At 42.0% G+C, this 25,208-nt stretch overlaps 1 protein-coding gene across 1 annotated transcript; it reads left to right on the forward strand.

Moving 5' to 3' along the window:
* The first annotated feature begins 1,270 nt into the window (after positions 1 to 1,270).
* Positions 1,271 to 22,408, forward strand: LOC147241046 (serine incorporator 2-like). Its single transcript, XM_086194341.1, has 10 exons — positions 1,271 to 1,440; positions 2,633 to 2,794; positions 10,861 to 11,048; positions 12,706 to 12,785; positions 13,678 to 13,815; positions 17,707 to 17,876; positions 18,016 to 18,106; positions 18,238 to 18,400; positions 19,103 to 19,318; positions 21,759 to 22,408. Exons 1-10 carry the CDS (start codon positions 1,402 to 1,404, stop codon positions 21,895 to 21,897), a joined length of 1,386 nt encoding a protein of 461 aa, XP_086050467.1. The 5' UTR covers positions 1,271 to 1,401; the 3' UTR covers positions 21,898 to 22,408.
* The last annotated feature ends 2,800 nt before the right edge of the window (positions 22,409 to 25,208 follow it).

Below are 25,208 nucleotides of genomic sequence, written 5' to 3' on the forward strand. Positions count from 1 at the left end.
ATGAGATACAAATTCATAATAATGAGATAACAAGGAGAGACCTTTCCCTGGGTTAGTCAAAGGAGGCAACTGTTTAGTATACAAATGCAGTAGTTTTCAGAACCCATCAGATAGCGGATCACTCCAGTGTCTAAATACCCTCTCCCTCCAAAGAGAACCCTGCACAAATTGTGTTGAGGTTTTTCAAAAATGATGATGGCATTTTTAAAAGAGGTAGTGAGTGAAAGGGCAGCACTTTTTATTGGCAATTTAAGCTGAAACGCAGAACTCAGAACATAACCTGCTGCATCAGCCAGCCAGTCTACCTCTGAGCCATGCCACCTCAGATGAAATGTGATTTAAGGTAATCCAATATGTGGGTGTGTGCTTGCGTACGATCAACATTGTGAACAATGTTTGTTGTTGTGTGCGAGGGGGTCCTGGAGTCAAGTCAATTTTATTCATATAGCGCCAAATCGCAACTAAAGTTATCTCATGTCACTTTACAAGTAGAGCAGGTCTAGAACCACACTCCTTCAATGAATCTACACCCAACAGTTCTCCATCAGCAGCACATCCTGCAACAGTGACGAAAACCTTCCTTTTAACAGGCAGGAACGTGGAGCAGATCCAGGCTCAATGGGGACGGCCTTCTGCTTTGACTGGTTGGGGGGAAAGAGAGCAGGAGAGCGGGGCAGAGACATACACAAATAATACAGATATTATAATACAGGCACAGATATACAGAAGGAAAGAGCGGGACAGAGATCAAGACAGAACCAAAGGGTTAAGTGAAGTGTTATATTGTAAGTGAAATAAGCATAACCTCATGAATTTCCTCTTGTTGGATAATCAAGTCGACCCTGAGCCTTGTTGACTGTTCAAAAAACGTTTGCATGTAATTATAACTAATGCAACAGAGGCCCAGTTTCAAATCAAAACAATACAATTAAATTAATAATATTATCGCCACAATTAATACAATCATCGCCATTAGCATTAAATAAATAGATACACCAATAATTGTTCAGAATCATTTACGTGACTGTAAATAAATGCAGTTGTTTGAAAAATGCTTTCATAAGGGACTGGACTGTAGAGGCTCAAAAAGTGGGCTTGAAAATTTCCATTTTGCACTTCGACGTGTGCCAAAATGACCGCGACATCTGTAATAATCAGGATTGTAAGAGCTCGAGAGCACGCTCACTGAAAAGCTGACCTATACTCCAATGCAGTAGAGGGCAGTGGTGCATTTATACAGTGAGTGCTTCCCACTGTGCAGCGGAAAGAAGAAGAAGAAGAAGAAGAAAAAGAAGAAGAAAAAGAAGAAAAAGAAGGCGAAAAAGCTGAGGCGGACTAAAAAAAAAAAACTTCCGGAACTTTTCAAGCATTGACAACATCAGAACAGTGAATGAAATCAACATGGGTGCTTGTTTGGCACTGAGTTCCCTTGCTAGTTGTGTGAGTAGACTATGTTTTGTTTTGTTTTGTTTTTTTCTGGTTAGTGGACCATGAAATACCTGTATGTCGTATTTCGTACAGTTTATTGAGGAGGGGATTCCAATGTCTTGCGTTGCTGAAACTGGTATAGAGCTCCGGATAACTTCGTTGGGTGATTTACTTCGTTCAGAATTGGTCCACCTGGCTTCAAAATCGCCTCGAAAAATCAGCTTTGAGTTCGCCGGATACCGATAGTTTCACGGGATTAATTAGTGTTTAGTTTACAGAACTACATGGAGTTGTTCAACTGTCGTCCAACGAGTATCGTTGAAATGTTAGAGTGGGCCCAATTATAAATGCTATTCTTGTTCTAAATCTTGAAACCGAATTATAAGTTCATCCATCTTAAGCTACAAACATGGAAGAAAATGTTGGCAGATTCAAATTTAATTACTTGTTTGGTCGGGCTGCTATTTGCGTACATTTGCCATTTTCTTAAAGGCTACTTTGTTGATTCATGATAGAACTGTTGAGCAAAAGGTAACGCGGACCTTTTGGATTCATAGGGAGTTCTCCAAAGACGCAGTTTCCGGGTTTACTTCACTGATGAGTGGTGCACTGAATGGCTCTTTTCTGACTCTCTTGACTGGTTGGAGGCACCGTCTTCAGTGTCGGCTGGTGAAAAATATTCGAGGTGGAGGTGGAGCTGTGCCGCACTAAGTCAATTTCATCAACGATCCCAAGAAGATTTAATACAAACGGCAGCATACTTGTGTTCTGTGAAATAGTTATTGTTCAATTCCAGTAATTAAAAGTTGAATGATAAACAGTTGATTCATTTTTACAAAAAAAGGTAACCTCAAGTGGCACAAACTCAAGCTTTCATTTGACACTGAACTTGAATTTGCGGATGTATTTGTTGTGACATACTGCATGTTTGAAAGGCTGTTACACTCGTCCCCCCTTGTGGCAGAGTTGCACAACTGTGATGTTGAGCACACATAATGATTAACAGGTAGGGCAAGAGGCATACTATCTCAACAGAGAGGAAGGGGAACTTTATCAAATAATATATCATTGAATATGTAATCTGCTGTGTTTTGAGTGTCTGTGGAATCTATCATAATTCCAGATATCCACCCCCTGGTGTCCTTTCCTTGAGTTTCTGAAACTCTGCATGAATACCTGACCAATTCTCTCATCTCTGCTTTAGGCATCTTGTTTGTGTGGCTCAGCTCCATGCCTCTTGTCCTCATGCTGCCCCTCAACATATAACTCCACCATGAGCCGGTTGGCCTTCTCATTCCTGCTGCTGCTTGGGACCTTGGTGTCCATCATTATGATCCTCCCAGGCATGGAGAACAATCTAAAAAAGGTCTGTTTCATATTATCTGTAATAATTGTTTTTCATAATTGTTGTTGAGCATAAGTATTTAAATTGTCAGGCATTTTTTATTTCCATACACGGCTCCAGACTACATAGGCACTTCACACAAAACTTTGGAGCACAGCACTTGAATTGACACACAACACAACATATTCATAATTTTTTCCTTAATAGTATTATGGTTTGACCAAATATTGGAGTTTATTTTAAAGATCTCTCATAAAGTGAGATATAGCAAAGAAACAAAAACAAGTAAAAAAACACCAAATTATACAAAATACATGTTTTAACCTCCACTCACATTATATTTTCAGGAAAAAACGCCTAAAAAGACATACCCATAGTAAATGTGTAATTACTACACTTTACTAAAGGTTATATGCATGTTCTTGGTGTCCTTGGACATCCAGGGACTTCAGAGAATGTGTTCCAAGTGTCAGAAGTGATGTATCTGTCATTAAGCCTGAGTAAATTGGAATAAACCAGAGGAAAAAAAAATTTCTCTCGCCAAAATATTTTCTTTTTTTGACAGAGGAAAACACTACGCCAGCAATGATTTCACCCAGACACCACTGATTAGCTTCATCCACTCCTTGAGCACAAATTTACCAAAGTTGATCAAATTTGGGTAAACAGTGAAGCCTACATCAAGGGTTTTGTAAGGATACACCCAGGCGAGAACTCAGTTTTCAAATTGTGCCAAAGGGATTATTTTCTACCTCTGGTGAAAACTGGCTCCAAATTACAATAAATTTTAATTTTAGTTGTCTACTACTAACTATTGGAGATTGTGGCTTTTGTTCAGCGGTCTGCCTTCGACTGTGGGACGCTGCGTGTAAAAGACGGCGAGAGCACATCGTTTGCGCAGGTTAAACTCTCGAAGTTTTACGTAGCTGGGATTTGTAGTTCTTGGAATGGTAGGTGTCGATCGATTCAGTAGCTTCTCCCCTTTATAAAGACTACAAACACTGTCGTAAAGAAGAAGTCTACGCGACACTATTCAACTTTGATTCCGCTGTGGTCGCAAAATTTAAATGTCCCGATTTCGTACCAAAACAGATAAAAATCACCATCAAAAGGTAACGTTTGCACTAAAACAGACACCTGACCCTGTTTTATGAGCATTAGAGTCCAAAATTTGATCGAGAATTGAAAGTAAACATTGCCGTCAAATTTCGGTACATTTTTACAGCGCCCAATTACGTCCAGCGTTTTTCGGCCCGGCGGCGGGCCGATCGGCTATAAGGGTTAATTCAGTGTTTTTGTAAACCTATACACCAAATGAATTTAGAAATGTAAAAATATAAGCTATGTTGTCTGAACTGTACACATTGTGTGAACCGGAGCAGGTTATTTGAACTCAGTTCTTTAGCGAATCACAATGCATTAGTTATATAACTGGCACTACTTTCATTTCTTTCAGTAACTGTGAGTAATATATGTCCTATCAGGTGCCTACACTGTCACTTCCCGTGTGGCAATTATGCCTTCAACACAAAAGCAGCAATAATTTATCATCATCATCCATCCATCATTTCAACACAGGATCACCTAAATTAGCATCTAAATTGCATGAAGTAAATTATCCAGTAAGACTGGTGTTCATATTTTCATTTATAGTTAAATTTTTGACAGTCTTAGAGCAGACAAAGCCTTTTCCGCCCTCTTTTATCTTTGGACCTGATTAAATCATATTTTATGAGATGAGATGTTTTGGGCTATTGCACCAGCCACAGTTTGTCTTTTCATAAGGTTCACCTGTTATGGATTCTTCTTAACCAGCATTCCATTTACCAGAAGAATCGTGAAAGGATGTGTACTTTCAGCAAAACAGAAAGCTGAATGCTGAGACATTGTTATTATTTTTTGCACCAGAGGGATTTATGATTCAGGCTGAACTGGGCTCTGTACTATGAAGCAGGATGAGCAGGTTAATGAGGTAATTTTTAGGGTCTATTGGGAGTTTTTCTTCACAACAAAGGCGGGTCACTTTTCAGCTTACTATATCACAGCAGTAACAAACACAGCAGACCTAACATGCTCTGAAGCAGGCTACTGACTCGTCACCATTAGTACTTTAATAGACGTCATGGTGCAAGCTGGACACATCTTCAGTCATGTTCCTGGGGTCAGTGGGTGTCTCTCGAGGTCAACCAGGAGCTGCCAGTCCCTTGCTGTTGTAAGCAGGCCCCCCTGGGTCTTCTTGGAGGGTTGAGGCTTCTCCCCTGCTCCGACCAAGGTATCACTTACTGATGTTGATGTCAGTGCAGATGGTGTCTGCTATTGCCTGCAGGACCTGGTCATGGCTAGGGGTGTGGAAAAAAAAAGGATTTGGCGATATATCGCGATTTTTGGTCGCCCAACATAATATCGATTTTTTTTTTTCTTTTCTTTTTTTAGGAAAATTCATGTATGAGATGCATTGTGAATTGCACCACTTCCACACCTCCAATCCGGGTAGAGCCGCTCTGCTGTGACCAAGAACTTGAAATGGTGTGGCTCCACCTTTCAGAGTTTGGCCCAGATGATCTTGTGGCGAGCTACAGTATGTGCTCCCACTTGGTCCAGGCCCCCTGCTTGCTCATGCTCACCACTTTGCTAAAGCGAGCCTCCTCCAGCTCAGCACCGAATGTCCTCCTGGATAAGCTTTCACCTTTCCTTCCCTCTGGCTTTACTGTAGCATAATTTTGGGTTGCTAACCTGTCCAGCCCGACCCATAGCCACGATACCCACCAGGGTGCATTGCCGCAGTCTTGCCTCCACCTGCTCAGCTGCATCCTGGGCGTTCCACTTCCTTCCTGGTCTAACCTCCACACCTGCTGAGGAGGGTTTTTTTTTTTTTTTGTCCGTTGTTTGTCATGCTGTTTGGAGTTTTTTTTCTGGCTCTAAGAAACCTTGAACTCTTCTGCCAGACTGCTACAGGGAAGCTGCAGCTTGATGTTGTGCCAAACAAACAAAGCAATGCTGCTTAGGCTCTGTGGCAGGCCCAGCCACCTGCACAGGGTCTCGCTAATCTTCCTCTCGATCTCCTCTACCATAGTAATCGGGATTTCATAGATTAGCTGCAGCCAGAGGAGACAAAGGCGGATGCCACGCTGATAAATCCACACCTTAAACCTCCCAGGAATCCTGACTTCCGCACAGCTGATAGTCACATGTCGAGGTCATTGCTGGTAGCTTGATGTGGTATCGGTATCCAGTGGTATCCTTCATGTACAAACCCGATTCCAAAAAAGTTGGGACACTGTACAAATTGTGAATAAAAACAGAATGCAATGATGTGGAAGTTTCAAATTTCAATATTTTATTCAGGATTCAACATACAGTTAGGCCCTGAAATATTTGGACAGTGGCACAATCTTCATGATTTGGGCTCTGCATGCCACAACATTGGATTTGAAATGTAACAACTACGACGGAATTGAAGTGCAGACTTTAGGGTTTAATTCAAGATGTTGAACAAAAATATATGATTAAACATGTAGGAATTGCAGCTAATTTTATACAAATGCTCCTCATTTCAGGGGCTCAAAAGTAATTGGACAAAGAAACAGAACCCTTAGTAAAATGTTACTTTTCAATATTTTGTTGAGAATCCTTTGCAGGCAATGACCGCCTGAAGTCTGGAATCCATGGACATCACCAAACACTGGGTTTCCTCCTTGGTGATGCTTTGCCAGGCCTTTACTGCAGCTGTCTTCAGTTGTTGCTTGTTTATGGGTCGTTCTGCCTTAAGTTTTGTCTTGAGCAAGTGAAATGTATGTTCAATAGTGTTGAGATCTGTGACTGACTCGGCCATTGCCGAATATTCCGCTTCCTTGCTTTAAAAAACTCCTGCGTTGCTTTTGCAGTATGTTTTGGATCATTGTCCATCTGTACTGTGAAGCACCATCCAGTCAGCTTTGCTGCATTTGGCTGAAGCTGAGCAGAAAGTATATCCCTAGATAGATAGATAGATAGATAGATAGATAGATAGATATCCCTTGGTCTTCTTTGTTGCATCTTCCTCTTTATGATGCGCCAAATGTTTTCTATGGGTGAAAGATCTGGACTGCAGGCTGGCCATTTTAGTACCCGGATCCTTTTCTACGCAGCCATGATGTTGTAATTGATGCAGTATGTGGTCTGGCATTGTCCTGTTGGAAAAGGCAAGGTCTTCCCTCAAAGAGACAATGTCGGAATGGGAGCATATGCTGTTCTACAACTTGGATATACCTTTCAGCAATGATGGTGCCTTTCCAGATGTGTAAGCTGCCCATGCCACACGCACTCATGCAACTCCATACCATCAGAGATGCAGGCTTCTGAACTGAGCGCTGATAACAACTTGTCCTCTTCAGTCCGGTTGACATGGCGTCCCAGTTTTCCAAAAAGAACTTCAAAGTTTGATTCATCTGACCACAGAACAGTTTTCCACTTTGCCACAGTCCATTTTAAATGAGCCTTGACCCAGAGAAAACGCCTGGGCTTCTGGATCATGTTTAGAAATGGCTTCTTTTTTGACCTATAGAGTTTTAGCCAGCAACGGCGAATGGCACGGTGGATTGTGTTCACCAACAATGTTTTCTGGAAGTATTCCTGAGCCCATTTTGTGATTTCCATGACAGTAGCATTCCTGTTTGTGATGCAGTGCCATCTAAGGGCCCAAAAATCATGGGCATCCAGTATGGATTTCTGGCCTTGACCCTTACGCACAGAGATTGTTCCAGATTCTCTGAATCTTTGGATGATATTATGCACTGTAGATGAGGATAACTTCAAACTCCTTGCTATTTTTCTCTGAGAAACTCCTTTCTGATATTGCTCCACTATTTTTTGCCGCAGCATTTGGGGAATTGGTGATCCTCTGCCCATCTTGACTTCTGAGAGACACTGCCACTCCGAGATGCTCTTTATATACTCAATCATGTTGCCAGTTGACCTAATGAGCTGCAACAAAACGAACAAAAAGCGACTGATTTTCTGCAAAGGGAATTATTTCAGTGTTCTTCTCACTGGCACCATGTGTATCCACCTAGCCAAATAGCAGCAACATTCCCATAAACTGTTTCACACTGCAATTTTTGCACAAATATGGATTCACATGCCAATTTCATATGTGGGTGGTGTGGTTCAGAGGTAGAGTGGCCGTCTAGCAACCAACCGCTGATTTGATCCTTGACCCTGGTGACCATGTCGAAGTGTCCTTGAGCAAGATACTGAACCCATAATTGCTCCTGATGAGTAGGTTGGCACCTTGCATGGTAGCCTCCACCATCAGTGTGTGAGTGTGTGTGTGAACGGGTGAATGAGACGACACTGTAAAGCGCTTTGAGTCCCGCCAAGGTAGAAAAGCGCTGTATAAAATTGAGTCCATTTACCATTTCAAACAAAGGTGAGACAAATTTAAAAGTCTGTCAATTCATGCATTCATACAGCTACTCAATGACAGCTCTTCTTCCTGCTTTGGCTGCAGCATGTGTTACATTTAAGTCGGTATTATGGACTTATATTCCTCATAACTGTGAATGGTTTGTTTATTTCTTCTAAGTGAAATATGTGTGTGTCCAGGGGCCTCATGTATCAACGAGGTTTATACAAGAAAAACTTGTGTACGCCAGGATCGACGCTCACGTTCAGATGTATCAACGCGAAAAGTTCATAGATTCTTGCGTTGTTTCACGCCAACTCTGAAGGTGCCGCAGAAGTTGGCGGAAAGCCGATTCTTGCGTTTACTGGACTTTGATATGTGGCGACACTCTGTGGCGAAGTTTGGTAACTGACATTATTTGATAACCGAACATACATCGGGTCAAAAAACCTTCCAGCGGGAGATGGCGGACCGTTCCGGGGTGAGTCAGTCGACCCTCAGCCGGGCCAGGCCCTGGGTGGTGGACCTGACCATTGAACAGGCCAATATTGATTTGCAGCAATCGCCGGATTCTCAACTGTCTAATTCTCTAATGACTGCACTCATGTTGCCATAAAAGCGCCGTCCCATGAGGAACACGCTTACGTTCATTGTAAGGGTTTCCACTCCATCAATGCCCAGAGGCTGGAGGGATGGACGCCGATCTCGGCCAGGAAGCCGTCATTGCACGGCAGAATTTCATTTCCACAATGTGAATGGTAAGAATCTACTACACGATTCACGAAGCCAGATTAATTTATTTTATCCACGAAACGTTCCAGAACATTTATCAGGCGGTCGAGCCGCTCATTGGTCCCCATTATTCCCCTAATAATGTCCTCCTGCGACTGCAGGACCGCCTGTGTGAGGACCCTCCCTCTGGATCCATGTGGCCCGGAGGATGCGCCGCTCGGTCCGGGTGGGCGGGAGTGCCGCTGCACCTGGCGGATGATTCTGAGCCGGCGGACGGGCTGGCGCGGGAGCTAGTGGGGGTGCTGCACATCGGCTGCATGTGTGACGGATCAATTCCTGTTAAACATATTGGTTTATTTAAATGGCTGATTCTGTGTATTTGTTGCCTTTACATCTGTGGCAAAGCATGTGGAAATGTTGCGTAAGAAATGGAGTTGCCACTGACCCTCCAAGCTGCCGATGGTCTGTGGTGTATTGATTATTATCCTCTCCCAGCCATCGTTGGTGTAGTCTGGGCTGCGGGCTTCCTCCTCCTGCCTCGTGTGACGCCTCGATCCTGCTCTCCGTGCGCGGCCGTCAGTTGCCGCTGTGAGCCTCGCTGCTGTTTTGGCTCTTCTCTTCTCCTCTTCTTCGTTCTTCTTCTTCTTCCTTCATTTGTCTGTGTCTGCTCTGGGGTTCGGCTGGCCAAGAGACTGTAATCGCCGTAATTCGGTGCTGATTTGGCTCATATCAGACTCTGCTTCCATTAATGGCGGTCAAAGCCGTGCACTACGGCCTTCACTAAAGTCTCAACGTGAGCCATGAGAGGGCATCCCGACCCTCGCGCTGAGCCATCCCCCTTGGAGACTGGTTTTAACTAGAGGGGCAGACATTTACTTAATTACTTGAGTTTATTCCTTTTCCATTTGTTATTTCTTTCTTTGAATTATTACTGTTAAGTTTTTGTGGGTAATATCTGATTTATTGTTTAAAACCTTCATTATTATTATTATTATTATTACCTCTTGCTCCTCATTTTGATCATTTGGATTTAGAATAGTTTCTTTTGCGTTTGGGGTAGCGATATTTGGTTAGTGTGTGAGGGTTCCCTTGATTTCATGTTTTTAATTGTGTTCTTTTCCTTTGACAGGTGTTGAGGGCCCAGAGTGGCAGCGGTTCCCCTGGTGGTGGTTCCTTATTCAGGTTTTTTTTTGGTTTGCTGTGTCCAGTCACACCCCTTATAATCATATTCATTGGTATTCATTTAGTCATTTTAAAATAGTTGTTTAATAAAAGTATTCTTATAATTGGAAATCACGCTCTTGTCCTGTGGTATTTCGAACTGTGTGCCTTTGTCCAAATTGAAGCCTGGTAATTTTGAAATCTTGTTTATATCCTGGGGTGAAAGCCCCCAGGTGGCGCTGTCAGCAACTGTTTCCCACTGCTTGTGTTGCCACATGACACCACTGGACAGGCTGTCAAACAAACTCTGCTGTCTCTCCTCCACCTTCCCGACCAGCTCGCACGCCGTGAACCTCTTTTTCTTTGACCATTATTTTGCTATCACCGACAGCCCAAACCCTATTTAAATAAATTTGCGTATTTATAGGTGGGCGTAACGGGGGCGGACCCGGTCGCTCCGACATCTTTGCTCAATTCCACGCTGATTGGGATACATTCTGATTTCTTTTTGCGTACGCAACTCTCTCTGTTCTTGCGACCGCAAGTTTTTAGTATGAGATCCACGCAAGTATTGATACATGAGGCCCCTGGTCTCATACCCACACAAGCTTTATTTGACATAATTTATTTTACAAGTTGATAACCACCAATCTGTTACCATTCGTCCCTGATTGTGTTTGTTTGGCTTTGCCAAACTACTTAACTTGAAGGTGTCCTGGATGTTCTGAACTTCCTTCATCGTACTGGCCCCTGGTTTGAAGCTTCTCCTGTAACAATCACAAATCTGATACCGCTGCTTTCACATTGTCAGATTCCAGGATTCTGCTTGGGTGGCACAACCATACCTGGCATAGAGAACAAGGTGAACTGTGATGTCATTGTCGGCTACAAATCTGTGTACCGCATGTGCTTCGCTATGGCCAGCTTCTTCTTCCTCTTCTCCATCATCATGATCAGAGTACGCAGCAGTAAGGACCCTCGAGCTGCCATCCAAAATGGGTTTGTCATTTTGCTGATTCTAAAAAGAAAAACACAAACCACTAACCGTAAAACAAAAAGAACAGAAAAAGTCTTATGTAGCTGTTAGACACTGGTTGATACAATAATAGTCACAATAATTTGCTATGTGAACAGGATTTTTACTTTTGGAACCAAGGTGGGCAGTCATTGTTGATCTCTTATAACAATATAGGCTGTAGCCATTGCAGATGTTGAATATTGGAAAGCACGACGGATTCATAAGTTTATCAAGCAGTGAATATTTCCGCATACTTTTTCTAATATTTTCTCCTGACAATTTTCAACTGAGCAAAAAAAGATACTGGATGACAGTCAGCTTTGTTTACAGTTTTCAAGTCGAAAATCCTCTTTTTCCCAAAATGTGTTCTGTATAGCCATCTATTTTCTATACCGCTTATCTGTTATTGGTAGAAAGGGGGAATAGAGCCTATCCAAGCTGACACTGGGCAAGAGGTGGGGTACACCTGGATAGGTCGCCAGTCTGTCGCTGGGCCATTAGGAGCAGTTAGGGGCTTAGTATCTTGCTCAAGGAGATTTTGACATGGTGACTGGAGAGAGTGAGGATCAAACCAGCGACCCTTTGGTTGCTGGATGGCCATGCTACCTCCAAGCCATACCTCCCATCCTCTCTCTCTCTCTCTCTCGCTCTCTCTCTCTCTCTCCCTCTCCCTCTCCCTCTCCCTCTCCCTCTCCCTCTCTCTTCTCTCTCTCTCATCCTCTCTCTCTCTCTCCTCTCCCTCTCCCTCTCCCTCTCCCTCTCCTCTCTCTCTCTCTCTCTCTCTCTCTCTCTCTCTCTCCTCTCTCTCTCTCTCTCTCTCTCTCTCTCTCTCTCTCTCTCTCTCTCTCTCTCTCTCTCTCTCTCTCTCTCTCTCTCTCCCTCTCCCTCTCCCTCCCTCTCACCGTCCAAAGACATGCAATTGGGGACGAGGCTGATTAATACTCTAAATTGACTGTAGGTGTGACTGTGAGTGTGAATGGTTGTCTGTCTCTCTATGTTGGCCCTACGATGGACTGGCGACCTGTCCAGGGTGAACCCCGCCTCTCGCCCGTTGATGCTGGGATAGGCTCCAGCCCCCCGCGACCCTTACTAGTAAGGAATAAGCGGAAGACGATGATGGATGGATATGTAGATATAGATATAGATAGATATATCTATATCTATACAGATATAGATAGATATATCTATATAGATATACCTATCTATATCTATATAGATATCTATATAGATATAGATAGATATATCTATATCTATATAGATATAGATAGATATATCTATATAGATATCTATATAGATATAGATAGATATATCTATATAGATATAGATATCTATATAGATAGATCTATCTATATCTATATAGATATCTATATAGATATCTATATAGATATAGATATAGATATCTATATAGATATAGATATAGATAGATATATAAATATCTATATAGATATAGATAGATCTATCTATATCTATATAGATATAGATATATCTATATAGATAGATCTATATAGATAGATCTATATAGATCTATCTATATAGATCTATATAGATATCCCAAATCAATACTTCACTGAAAATGTGACTGTTTTGGTGGAGCCTAACATGCTCGTTCAGTACATATCTCAACTTTTTTCTTCTCAGTTTTTGGTTCCTCAAGTTTCTGGTGCTGGTTGGCATAACTGTGGGAGCTTTCTTCATTCCAGATGGCATCTTTAATACAGGTATCAATACAATACAATACATACTTGGTATGGAAGCTCAGTCATAGGTTTCACTGATCTCAAAACCCATCATTCAAATTCAAGGCCACAAATTTTGATTCATAATGATCCCAGATCCTGTTCAAAGTCATGAATGCAGTCAACACTCTGTAAACTGAATAAACAGTATCCCAGAAAAGCAGCATTTCAGGCAGCAGCTGGGGTTCGATGCCATTCACATTTGAACTGCTGCAGTATCTTGAACTTGGCACCAGCACCCACTGGTACCTCTTCTGCATTGTATACTCTGTCTACTCTAGTTTATTGTTTTAAGAAATAAAAATGTTTCCTAACCTGAAGTAATACAAATTTATCAATAATGCTTTAGCCATCTGAATTCAGCATTGAACTGTCTGTCTTTAGTGTCTGTGAAATGTCCTATTTGGCAATAAATAAGGCCGTTTGTTGTTGCACAAGCACAGACATTTGAGTGTAACTATAAGTTCATAATGGAACAGTAAATGACACATGCACATACGGAAAATAGAAGATACTGAGAAATATAATTGAAAAGCAACAACCACTGATATAATATTGCTATACAAACAAACTATACTGGTATCTCAGTGTTAGCATCATGGGACATAACAGCCAAGAAATCTCTTGCCCAGGGACTCCCATCCCTGCCAGGACAACCTCCAACATATGTCCTCCAACATACATCCCACAATTTCATCTTTCATCTTGAGGTGCATAATGAACCAAAAAGTCTTCCTCCTCTCACATTTTTTTCTCATGCCTCCAAAATGAGCTAACATTCATATTGTTCTTCCTGGTCAGTTTGACAATCACTTAAAGGGTCTGGAAGCAGTTAAGGTAGATGTTTGACATGCATTTTTCTGTTTTATCTCAGTGTGGTATTACTTCGGCGCAGTTGGCTCTTTCATCTTTATTGTCATCCAGCTCATCCTTCTTGTTGACTTTGCTCATTCCTGGAACCAGTCCTGGTTGGAAAAGGCAGAAAATGGAAACACAAAGTGCTGGTTTGCAGGTAGACACACCTTTGACAACTCTTCATTTATCCTTGTAAACATTTAAAGTGTTTTTTAAATCAAAATCAATGTGTTTTTATCACATATGATCGTATGACATGTGATTAAAAACACACTGATTTTGATTTAAAAAACACTTAAAATCAAAATCATTGTGTTTTTTTTATCACATGTCATACGATCATCCCCTACAGTATATGTCAGTATATGGCCCAACAGCGACCAAAGTTAGAGAGCTGGAGAGTGGGTAGAGACAAAGACAGAATAGTGAAAGACACATTTACAGAAGGAAGGAGAGATTAACAGGAAGAGAGAGGGGAAGAGAATCATGCTAAGTGCAGCAGTTTGAGCCTCTTCCGGTCTGTAGCCTCCTCCTGTCGCAACATCAGTCAGGAATCTGGGAAGTGGGGAACCACAAAGGCTCTGGAGAACAAGACAAGTTAGTAAAAGCTATGAATACAGGAGGACAGAGAGGAGGAGAGATAAGCCCAGTACACCGTAGGAGATCCCTAGCAGTCTTAGCCTATAGCAGCATATCCAAGGGCTAAACCAGCCCAGACTGTAAGCTTTATCAAAAAGGAACGTCTTAAGTACGCCCTTAAACGTAGAGAGGGTGTCTGCATCCTGGACTTATTCCAATCCAATGGAATGGAGCCTGAGACCTGGCTCCCATTCTACTTTTAGAAACTCTAGGGACCACAAGTAACCCTGCATCATGGGAGCGATGGTTCTACTTGGATAATTGGGGACTATGTCAGATATGAAGTTGCCTGATTGTTGAGGGCTTTGTGTGTTTGAAGAAGAATTTTGAATTCTATTGAGAATTTAACAGGGAGCCGATGCAAAGAAGCCAGTACAGGAGAGACACGGTCACTTCTACCAGTTCTATGTACATAGATGAAAGAAAGCAGTCTTGGAGATTTGCTTTATGTGGGAGTTAAAGGACAGATGCTTATCAAAGATAACTCCCTGGTTCTTGACAGTAGTGCTGGGGTCCAGGGTGATACCATCCAGGGTACCTGTCTCATTAAAGAAGGTGTTCCTAAGGTGTTCTGGGCCAAGCACAGTAACTTCAGTCTAGTCAGTTAAATGAAAGGAAATTGTGGGTCCTCCATGTTTTTATTTGCTTTAGACAGTCCTCCAGTTGAGTCGGAAGATTTGTTTCATGTGGATGTATTGATAAGTACAGCTGCTTGTTTTCTGCATAACAGTGAAAATGAATCAAGTGTGTCCTTGTTATGTGACCAAGTGGAAGCAGATACAGAGTGAAGAGGACTGGTCCAAACACAGACCCTTGAGGAACACCATAGATGACTGTTATTGTTTCAGAGGAATAATCGTTAGTGTTACGAAATTTCGTAAAAATGATGAAATAAAATTCAAAGAAGCACGAAATGAAAATCAATGGAAAAAAAAACAATGCGAAGCGGTGCCAGACACCACTAACACTGATGCTTTTTGACCCTCTAACCTACTGTATATACATATTACAAGAAGAATACCATAGCAACGCCAGAGAAGAAGAAGAAGCTGAAAAACTTTTCAAAGTGCAGGAAGACAAAGTTGAACAAGTAGCGGATGCTCCATCAAATAAATCGGTTGTGTGGACTTATTTTGGCTTCCCATGTGAAAAACAAGGCAACAGTGAGACGATTGTGGATTAAACAAAAACCATGTGCAAGCTATGTCAGTGCACAACACCGTACACTGCGGCGAGCACTACTAGCATGACAGAATATGCACCTGTTGAAGGCTAAATATTACAGTTCACTGAGGTCAGACATTTATAGATCCAGATGAGACTGCAGCCCTGAGGATTATTTAATATTTGTTTTCCTTTTCATTCAAGAATGTAGTTGTTGTCATTGTTCACAACAACAAAGCACTTTTTTTAATTGAAATTTTATGTTTGTATTCGCATTGTAGTCTAAATAAGGGAAAAATACAAATATTTTGTTTTTTCAAAGCAGAGAGTATTTTATTTAGTGCTGACACAGCAATTACTTGTATGTCTGCATATTAAGGAAGAAAATAAAGAATATTAGATTTTTGCATAGGCGGCACGGTGGTGCAGTGGTCAGCACTGTTCCCTCACAGCAAGAAGGTTCTGGGTTCGAGTCGTGGCTCGAGCACAGGATCTTTCTGTGTGTAGTCTCCATGTTCTCCCTGTGCCTGTGTGGGTTCTCCAGCTTCTTCCCACAGTCCAAAGACATCAAGAGGGGACTAGGCTGATTGATTCTCTAAATTGACTGTAGGTGTGACTGTGAGTGTGAATGGTTGTCTGTCTCTATGTTGGCCCTGCGATGGACTGGTGACCTGTCCAGGGTGAATCCCGCCTCTCGCCCGTAGCCGCTGGGATAGGCTCCAGCCCCCCCCCCCCCCCCCCCCCCCCCCCCCCAGGAATAAGCGGAAGACAATGGATGGATGGATGATTTTTCTATTTCTGATTTTTGATTTTCTTAAATCTTTATTTCGTATCGTGAGTATTTTGTATTTGAGCCCCGTTTCATATTTCGTGAGTTGACTATATCGTTGCACCCCTAATTATTACTAACACACAGCAGTGGCCTATTAAACAATCCTCCTCTTGTGCCCATTCAAAGAACTACAGGAGAAAACACAAAAAAGTACTACTAGCCGGCAGGTCTGACAACAACAGATGGAAAAAAAAACAAAAAACAGCTTACCTTAAGTAGTTGGTAGAAGTCCAAAAGTGGTCTTTCGTTCTGGAGCAGTGCTGATGAATTCTGTCATGGGAGCACAGACGTTCAGTGTATCCAGAATATCCTGGTGCAAATGCAAAAGAGCCAGGTGAGTGAGTCTTCTCTGCATAACATTGCTGCACAGCCAGATCTTCAAGCGGTGTACAGCACTGACTTGTAAAGAGTCATCTTTACATTAAATTACGGGGACAAAGCCTGAAATTCTGTGTGGATTGCAGGTTTGAAAACAATAAATGATTTGGTGATTAGATCATGCAAATAAACTGTACATACCGTTGCATCTTCAGCCAACAGAAGGAGGACATCGCATTGTCTGCGCCAATTTTGGCGTAACAATGTGCGATGACCGGTCATTTTGCTGTCTTACTGCTTCAAAAATCAACAAACAAGTGAAGGCAAAAGGTGGCGGTAATTAGCTGATGCCGATGCGGTGCTAGCCAGTCATAAATTGGCATAGAAGAAGAAGACGTCGCGTCGTCATTTCTGGTGAGTGTGCGGCGCGGCAGTGTGCGATTTGGGACAGCACTGCGCCCTCGAAACTCGTGCACTGCATGATTGAGTACATAGTATGCTTAGTATACTCAATTTGAAAATTCCAAGTATGCAGTATGGATGTATGCAATTTAGGACACAGCATTTGTCAGGGCCATGTTATGACATCATATAACCTATGGCCCTGCCCCTCAAACAATAGACACTGCATTAGATAAAGAGGTGGGGCATGTAGTAATGTCCATCCATTCATCCATTGTCTTCTGCTTTTTCCTTTTAAGGATCCCGGGGGGGGTGTGAGGGGGGGGGGGGGGGCTGGAGCCTATTTCAGCGGCTACGGGCGAGAGGCGGGGTTCACCCTGGACAGGTCACCAGGGCATCGCAGGGCCAACATAGAGACAGACAACCATTCACACTCACAGTCACACCTACGGTCAATTTAGAGTATCAATCAGCCTCGTCCCCTCTTGATGTCTTTGGACTGTGGAGGAAGCTGGAGTACCAGAGAGAACCCACACAGGAACAGGGAGAACATGGAGACTCACACAGAAAGATCCCGTGCTCGAGCACGGAAACTTCTCGTGGTGAAGCAACAGTGCTAACCACTGCGCCACCGTGCAGCCATGTAGTAATGTAATCCTACTATTAATGATTGTGCTGTTGACTTTTTTTCAGCTCTGCTGTCCTTCACCATCATTCACTATGCCTTGGCATTTTCGGCTGTTGTGCTTCTCTACGTGTTTTACACCCAACCTGGTGACTGCACAGAGCACAAAGTCTTCATCAGCCTCAGCCTCATATTCAGCGTAATTCTGTCCATTGTGGCCGTTCTGCCAAAAGTTCAGGTACTAGAGAAAGCAGATATGAGTATGTGTTTATTGTTCAACAGATACTAAGGGGGGGAAGTTTGTGTTCAGGGCTGTTCACCCTGACTTTGCATGCACCGTGATATTTATCATCTCATCATTCCTCTTTCAACCACAGGAGGCTCAGCCATCCTCAGGCCTGCTCCAGGCCTCCTTCATCTCCCTCTACACCATGTATGTCACTTGGTCAGCCATGACCAACAACCCCAGTAAGTCTAATCAGTATTAAGTCTAATACAGAATTTGCAACACAGCATGCTATTTACAGCTGTAACATTGACTTGGGTCAAGTTTAAAGAAATGTGTCACCCACCAATATATTGGTCTATTTGTCTCTCAGACCATCAGTGTAACCCTAGCCTTTTAAGTTTGGTCCAGCCAAGCAGTACAACTACTCCACCATGGCCTGCTCCTCCTACACCAGCTTCTGCAAATGTCCAGTGGTGGGATGCGCAGGGTATTGTGGGACTGATCATTTTCATATTCTGCACTCTTTATGCCAGGTACATGCATTTCCTATCAAAATGATTTGCAAAATCTGTGAGAATATACTTTTAGAAATATCTGCAATGCATTCACATCGGGGTATTTGCCCCAGTTGTTGTCACAATATAGCTGTTCATTTAGATTCCCTCACCTCTGGCCACAAGTTGTGTTTGGTGACTGAAAGAAGGAAGTCTCTGGCCAAAATCAGAGTAGTCATCAGGATGGCTGGTCTGGACAGCTCCTGCCTTACATTGCTATAGTCTGGGGCAAACATTTCGTCTTTCTTGTTACATGAGACAATATCACATCTTGAGGACCAAGTGGTATTATGAGACCGCTGCTATCTTGTCCAAATCATAATCATCACTGTAAAAATCACACCTTGAACTGAATGTGCAATTTCTGACTTAAATGGTTAAATGGATGGCTGTAAAGCTGGATTCATACATTTAATTTCATGTAAGGCCTTCACAAAATAATGGCCTTTGTTAAAGGTTAATTTGTGAACGATTAGTTCATGTGAATTACTCATTTTTGGCAAAAAATATCAGGAACTTATAATTCGAAGGAAAAAAAATATTAGATCTTAATTTATTGGTAAAGGTTAAGTTTCAGGTCATCAGTTTTGGTTGTGTAGCACCAAATCATAACAAAATTTAGCTCACAACTTTTTACTAGTAGTTTAAGAGTAAGAGTACTTGTACTCCCATCTTCCACAGTATTCGCTCCTCCAACAATACCCAGGTGAACAAGCTGATGCAGACAGAGGAAGGGCAGGGTCTGACTGCTAACTCCGATGCCACGCCTGGCGAGGATGGAGTCAGACGGGCTGTTGACAACGAAGAAGAGGGAGTCACGTATAGCTACTCTTTCTTCCACTTCAGCCTCTTGCTGGCCTCTCTGTACATCATGATGACCCTGACTAACTGGTACAAGTAAGTGTCCTCTCTTGTTCCTTTGGCACAGACTGACTTCTCTCTATAGCGTCGGGCCCCTTTAGTTTATTTCAAGTTTTTTGTATTTTTGGAGTATTTTTTTTTTAATCTTTGTGATAAAAAAAAAAGGATTTTCAGTTGTGGAAAAACGTTAAAGCTCTAAAAAAAAAAATAATAATATTGGTGTCACACAACGATTACACTATGTTACTGTTTAATGTAAGTAGCAAGTAGCAAGCTGGTAAGGAATGTAAGTGAAGTCATTGTCTCAGTGTTGAGTCACCTGAGGAAAAATGCGGGGCCCTATTTTAAGTACGGTGCGAGGTCAAGTGCAAGCTGGTTCATGGTCAAGCATAAGTGTCATTGCTAGCGTCAAGCTGGCACACGTGACCCTCCATGCCAAGCAAGCGCCCTCAGCCTTTAACTCGCAAATGCACGGCATTACAGTGCAGGACTATTAATGCCAGAAAACAGTGAAACACTGTCCCCCCACCTCCTCCAAGGCCTGCTTTAATTCCAGTAGATCAGGTAGATTCCCTCTGCTCCCTTAAATCAATGTAAGACTCAAGAAGTAATTCTCAAGTGCATGAGGAGGTCAGTTGTTGCTGATAAGGTGCATTCTTCTCCTGAGTTGAAATGCGTGCACCACTGAAGTGGCAAAATGCAAAGTCACAGTGCAACCTGGGATTTAAGATGTGGAGCGCGGGGCAAGGGGTGTGTTCCACTGGGCCTAGGGGTGTTTGTGTTTGCACCTTGTGTGATTTATGTGCTTACTTCACAAAAGATATGGTGTGGATGTGAAATGATTGGTGTTTAAAGGGGAATTGTGTATGGTTGATGTGTGATGTATGTTGTGGTATTAAGGGCAAGGGGTAACCCATTCTGGTTTTGGTGGATTCCCCGTAGTAGTGGTTTGCTCCAGTTAGCCATATCACAGAGGAGTGTTTAAGTGAACTTCCTTTCAGCTCGCGGCCCTCAGAGGGAAGGTACCAGCCTGGTTGAGAGACTATGATTCTGCCATGTTTGTCTGCAGGTCTTTGCGTTTTGTTATTTGGGGTTTTTTTGGAAACAAAATGTCTTGTTCTGGCACTTGAAGCATTGCTGGCTCTTGTGTTTCAACCTCATTACCTGAATCTGGCTTTCCCTGATCCCCCACAATTGGGGAGGCCACTCCTGTCTTTGAATTTTATTTCGTCATTGTTTATTTCTCGAAATTTCGTGACGCGAAATTTCATAACACCCCTAGGCCCGACCCACATTTGATTTTTGTGCCCAGGACTGTTTTAGAACAGAAAAAAATCACTGATCACCAAAATGTGCAATATGTGAATTTTTATGCCTTACAGCTGCAGGCGGGGAGGTGAGGACGTTAAACTCCGTAGTGTAGTAACTTCCATAGTAACTCCAGGTGGCAAAGTAACATAACAGGGGAAAGCAAAAGAAGACACTGTGAGACCATTCAGAGGGAGATGTTTGACAGATGGGACAGTCTTGTAACACTTGCATGGCCCTCATTTTCCATTACAATTGAAAGTAGACCCTTCATGTGTTCATTGGCACCAATTTTGTGCCAGTATGACGAATTAAAGGTAAAGGGCTAATTTATTAAACAAATAACTTACTTTATTAAAAGATATTTAACATTGTCAGACATGATCTTTTAAATCCATCCATCCATTTTCTATAGCGCTTATCTGTTAAGGGGAGGGGGGTGCTGTACTGGAGCCTATCCCATCAGGAGCAATTAGGGGCTTGGTTTCTTGTTCAAAGATTCTTTGACACGGTCACGGGGGGGGGGGGGGGGTTGAACCACTGACCATTCAGTTGCTAGACAGCCACTCTACCTCCAAGCCACATAGCAAAATGAACAAGGTGAGGGATCTGGAGCGTTCGCTGCTGGACACACTACGTTGCACTATTTTTAAAAGGCCATCTGCATTGTTTTATTTCATTTTAATGTTCTGTGAAAAGTTGTCTTGAAATTGGAGCACATCAGAACACATATTTTTTGATACAACATATCTGTTGTAGGCCCCTCAGGCTTTTCTGCCTCATGCGGTACACAGCTCAGCTTTTATATGTTGCCTCCAGTCATTTGCGTTTGACTGTGTTTTTTGTCCCCAGTTCAGGTGTGCTGCCATGGCCAGCTTTGCGTCTGGCATGACAAATATTATAGAAAGCATAGTCTGCACCAACTTTAAAATGTATTTAAAACACTTCAGTCAGCTTTTTTTGTTGCCATTCCTCTGATGGTGTGTTGGGATGATAAACGTTGCCTAGGTGACAGTAAGTGTTTTTGACATTTCTCAGGTACTGAAATTAAGCTCCAGTTGATTTAACAGGAATGAATATTTTACAGTGCCAGTGGAATTAGGTCGGTTCTCTCAAAAGTACAGAGTATGTTATCCAGTGCTTACTGTCTGACTTCTTGGCTCTGTAGGCCCGACACCAACTACCAAGCCATGCAGAGCTCCATGCCTGCTGTCTGGGTCAAGATCTGCTCCAGCTGGCTTGGCTTGGCCCTCTTCCTTTGGACTCTCGTGGCCCCACTGGTGCTCCCAGACAGGGACTTCTCCTAAGATCAAGTCTGATAATAACTGTTTTGTAACTTTTCATTATTTGCAACCTAAGATGAGACTTTTGTCTTTAATATTTTCTCCTCCACTATTTGATTTTCTTGCAACTTCGCATTTAAGATGTCAAATTTAAATGGTGATATGATTTGTTTTTGTTATGAGGGTGCTGTATATGCTGACTAATTTGATTTTTGCAACTCAGAGTTTAATGACCATTTTTTTTGGGATATTCAAGATATTTGCTATTAAAAACACAAATGTAACAATATTAAAAACAGTTAAACATATCTTTTAGTCCTTGCCTAAAAGGACAATGCCAAACGTAAATGGACATTCTTTCATTATACACACACGTTGCACTTATATTGACGCTAAAGTTCTTGAAATTATCTTTGTTGATATGCAGGATCTTTGTGGGACCAAATGCCTTTTTGTTTATTTTGAGGGACACATTTTCAAAAGTTTTGTTCTCAGTGTAAAATTATTTCCTCATTTATAATCAATAAAGTTGACCCTCTGATTTGTCTCTCTAATTGTGTTGACAACATTTCAGACATGTAGGTTTCTATTCTTCAAAATAGAGTGTTCTTTGTTTCGGTGCAGGAGTTTGAAAGTTTGAGATGTAGGCCTCCTCTGTAGTGATGGGCATTCCGACTCTTCTCAGAGATTCGGCTCCTTTGGCTCGGCTCTCTTAGAAGAGCCGGCTCTTACGGCTCCCAAATGGCTCTTCAGTTTTCATTCAGTATCACAAGCAATTTTTGATTCAGTGTTTTCATAAACGCTTTATTTTAATGTATGAAACTTTTAAAACTGAACACAACCACAGCAATCAAACAAATCAAACATACAAATCAAATGAACAAAGTGTGAACAAAGTATGAACAGAGTGTCTAGAGGAGACTGGCATTCAGGAAAGCCAGATGCCTCAGTTTGGATGGGCTGATCCCATTTCTCCTCTCTGTTCCAATTTGTCCTGTCTTTGAGAAGACTCTCTCTGAGGGGACCCATGTTGCAACAATGCAGAGTCTTCCTACCATTACCTTAACCAGGCGTGGGTAGCATGAAGCCTTGGCCTCCCACCATTTCAGTGGGTCTTCAGCTCTCTGGATGAGGGGCTCCTGAAGGTAGGACCTCACCTCCGGTACAGCATCAGCTGTGGAATTTCTCTCTGCCGTGTGTGTCCCTGGCCTGTACCACTACATTCACGGTCTTTGGAGCGTCTGTCCCCCTTCCTTCTTTCATATAATGGTATGATCCTGGTCTGTCCTCGCATGTGATTGGCCGCATGATGTGCCCATCAAAATAAACTCCCGCCCCCGCCTGCATGGATTCTCCGCGGAACGGAGCCATGAGCAGACCGCTGCTGAGCAGGCGGCTGAAGATTCGGCTCCCTCCGACGGGCATCGGCTCTTAGAGCCGGCTCGTTGTCCAACGACACATCACTACTCCTCTGGGACCAGTCTGAACTGAGTTAACTTTCACAGTTTTGTTGCTTGATTCGTCAGATCTTGATCACATTATTTCATCCTAGACTGTCAACTTTTAACCAAGCTAGTCAAATATTGCTGTTTTATATAATTAGACACCACAAATACATGACAATGTTGTGTGCGGAGTCATTAGTTCCCTACTTTTGGAAGGGAGGAAGAACAATAAAATTGCTCAAAATGTTTGTATATTATCTCTTAACCGTACATATCTTTATTTAAATTACATCCATGAATGCTGTTCTACACGCTTCCCTTTGATAGGTAATATTGTTTCACCTCCATTCACTGAAACTCCCTTGAAACTGCTTGAGGTCCCCATGGGAGGGTTGTCACCTTGCGAAAATGAATGCAGTCTAATGCAAAAACCCTCTAATAAATCCTCAATGATTATTACAATGTTCACTCTTTATTTGATTGCTTTAATGGAGGGGTTTATTTACCTTTGGAGGCCTTTTAGTGTATGTTAATGTTGCAGTCATTAGTAACACCTCTGTGGTTACGTACAGCTCAATAGCCCCATTAATTACAACAAAAAGTAGAAATGCATTGAATGAAAACTACTCAATAGAATATCAGAGGGGTGTTCTGTCCTTCATTTTGATGTTTTAAATAAAGTGATTGTACTTTCGAAAACCCCAATTCATTCTGTTCGTATTCGGATTGTGCGTAATAAATATATATATATATATATATATTTTTTTTTTTTTTTTTTTTTTTTTTTTGGCAGTGTAATATATATTTTCATTTTCAGTCCAGACTTCTACATTTTGTGTTTGGAGAATCTTAGAATGATATATTCACTGGATTTGAAACAACAGAATGACTCTTGCTTCCCTAGACGTACCGCTTCACTTCACATATTTCCAACAAATCTCTACCTTGTAAAAAAAAAAACACAAACCAAAACCAAAACAACTTTCTCTAACATTTCATTTGAAGACAGTATTCATAAGCATAACACGTGCATAAACATTACATGACACCCGACATACACATAGGCCTACAAATCCACTCATGAATGATTATTAAATTCATTTCAATGTCAAATTGACATCTCTATGTCAAGTGACATAGTGGCCAGTTGACATCGTGTCATACTGAGAGTATATTATGAGATTTACCTATATAAATAAAGGTTAATAAAAATGTCAGCATCAAAATGACAAAACTTGATGACAGCCGGCATCCTTTTTGGGGTTCATGCCAACAAGTGAAGTTGTATCGTGCTTATAATGCTTCTATGATAGTTTCAATTCAAATTTGGTGAAAGTAATTGTCTAAAGGTATTATTTTCATTTAAATCCTGTTTTATTAAAGTGACGTTCTGCAACGCCCTCTGCTGGTAATGTCACTTACCAGCAGAGGGCCATCTAGTACAGTGCGCTTTTTAGATTTAGTAATATTGATCCCCCACAGATCAGTTAGCAAAAGGATCGATATAGTTTCTGGTAGAGTCACTGATACTAAGTCAAAGAGTTTGTCGCCACCTTAGATCTCAACTGTGAGATGGGAGGGCAGTTCCACATTATATGCAAAAAAGTGCCAGAGGCTTTCAAAGAGCATAGACTACACAAGGGATCCGTTATCATATTCATACAGTGGAATTTGCGAAGGTTTAAATATGTTTTGTGTATATAGTTACCACTGCTGGTGGTCCAGGTTATGAGAACCCTCTCTAATATTTGCCCAGACCTGGGATCACACAAAATCGGAGTCCACATTCGGACAATGACAGCTCCATGTTGTGTCAAGTGGTAATTCATTATCGGAGGCCTCCAGGAAGAAATTATGTTGTGCAGATACTGTACCTGTAGTTTTAGTTCA

This window comes from Aulostomus chinensis, chromosome 22 (assembly GCF_037954235.1).
Source record: "Aulostomus chinensis isolate RoL2024-O1b breed Wild chromosome 22, RoL_Achi_v1.0, whole genome shotgun sequence".
Taxonomy (NCBI): domain Eukaryota; kingdom Metazoa; phylum Chordata; class Actinopteri; order Syngnathiformes; family Aulostomidae; genus Aulostomus; species Aulostomus chinensis.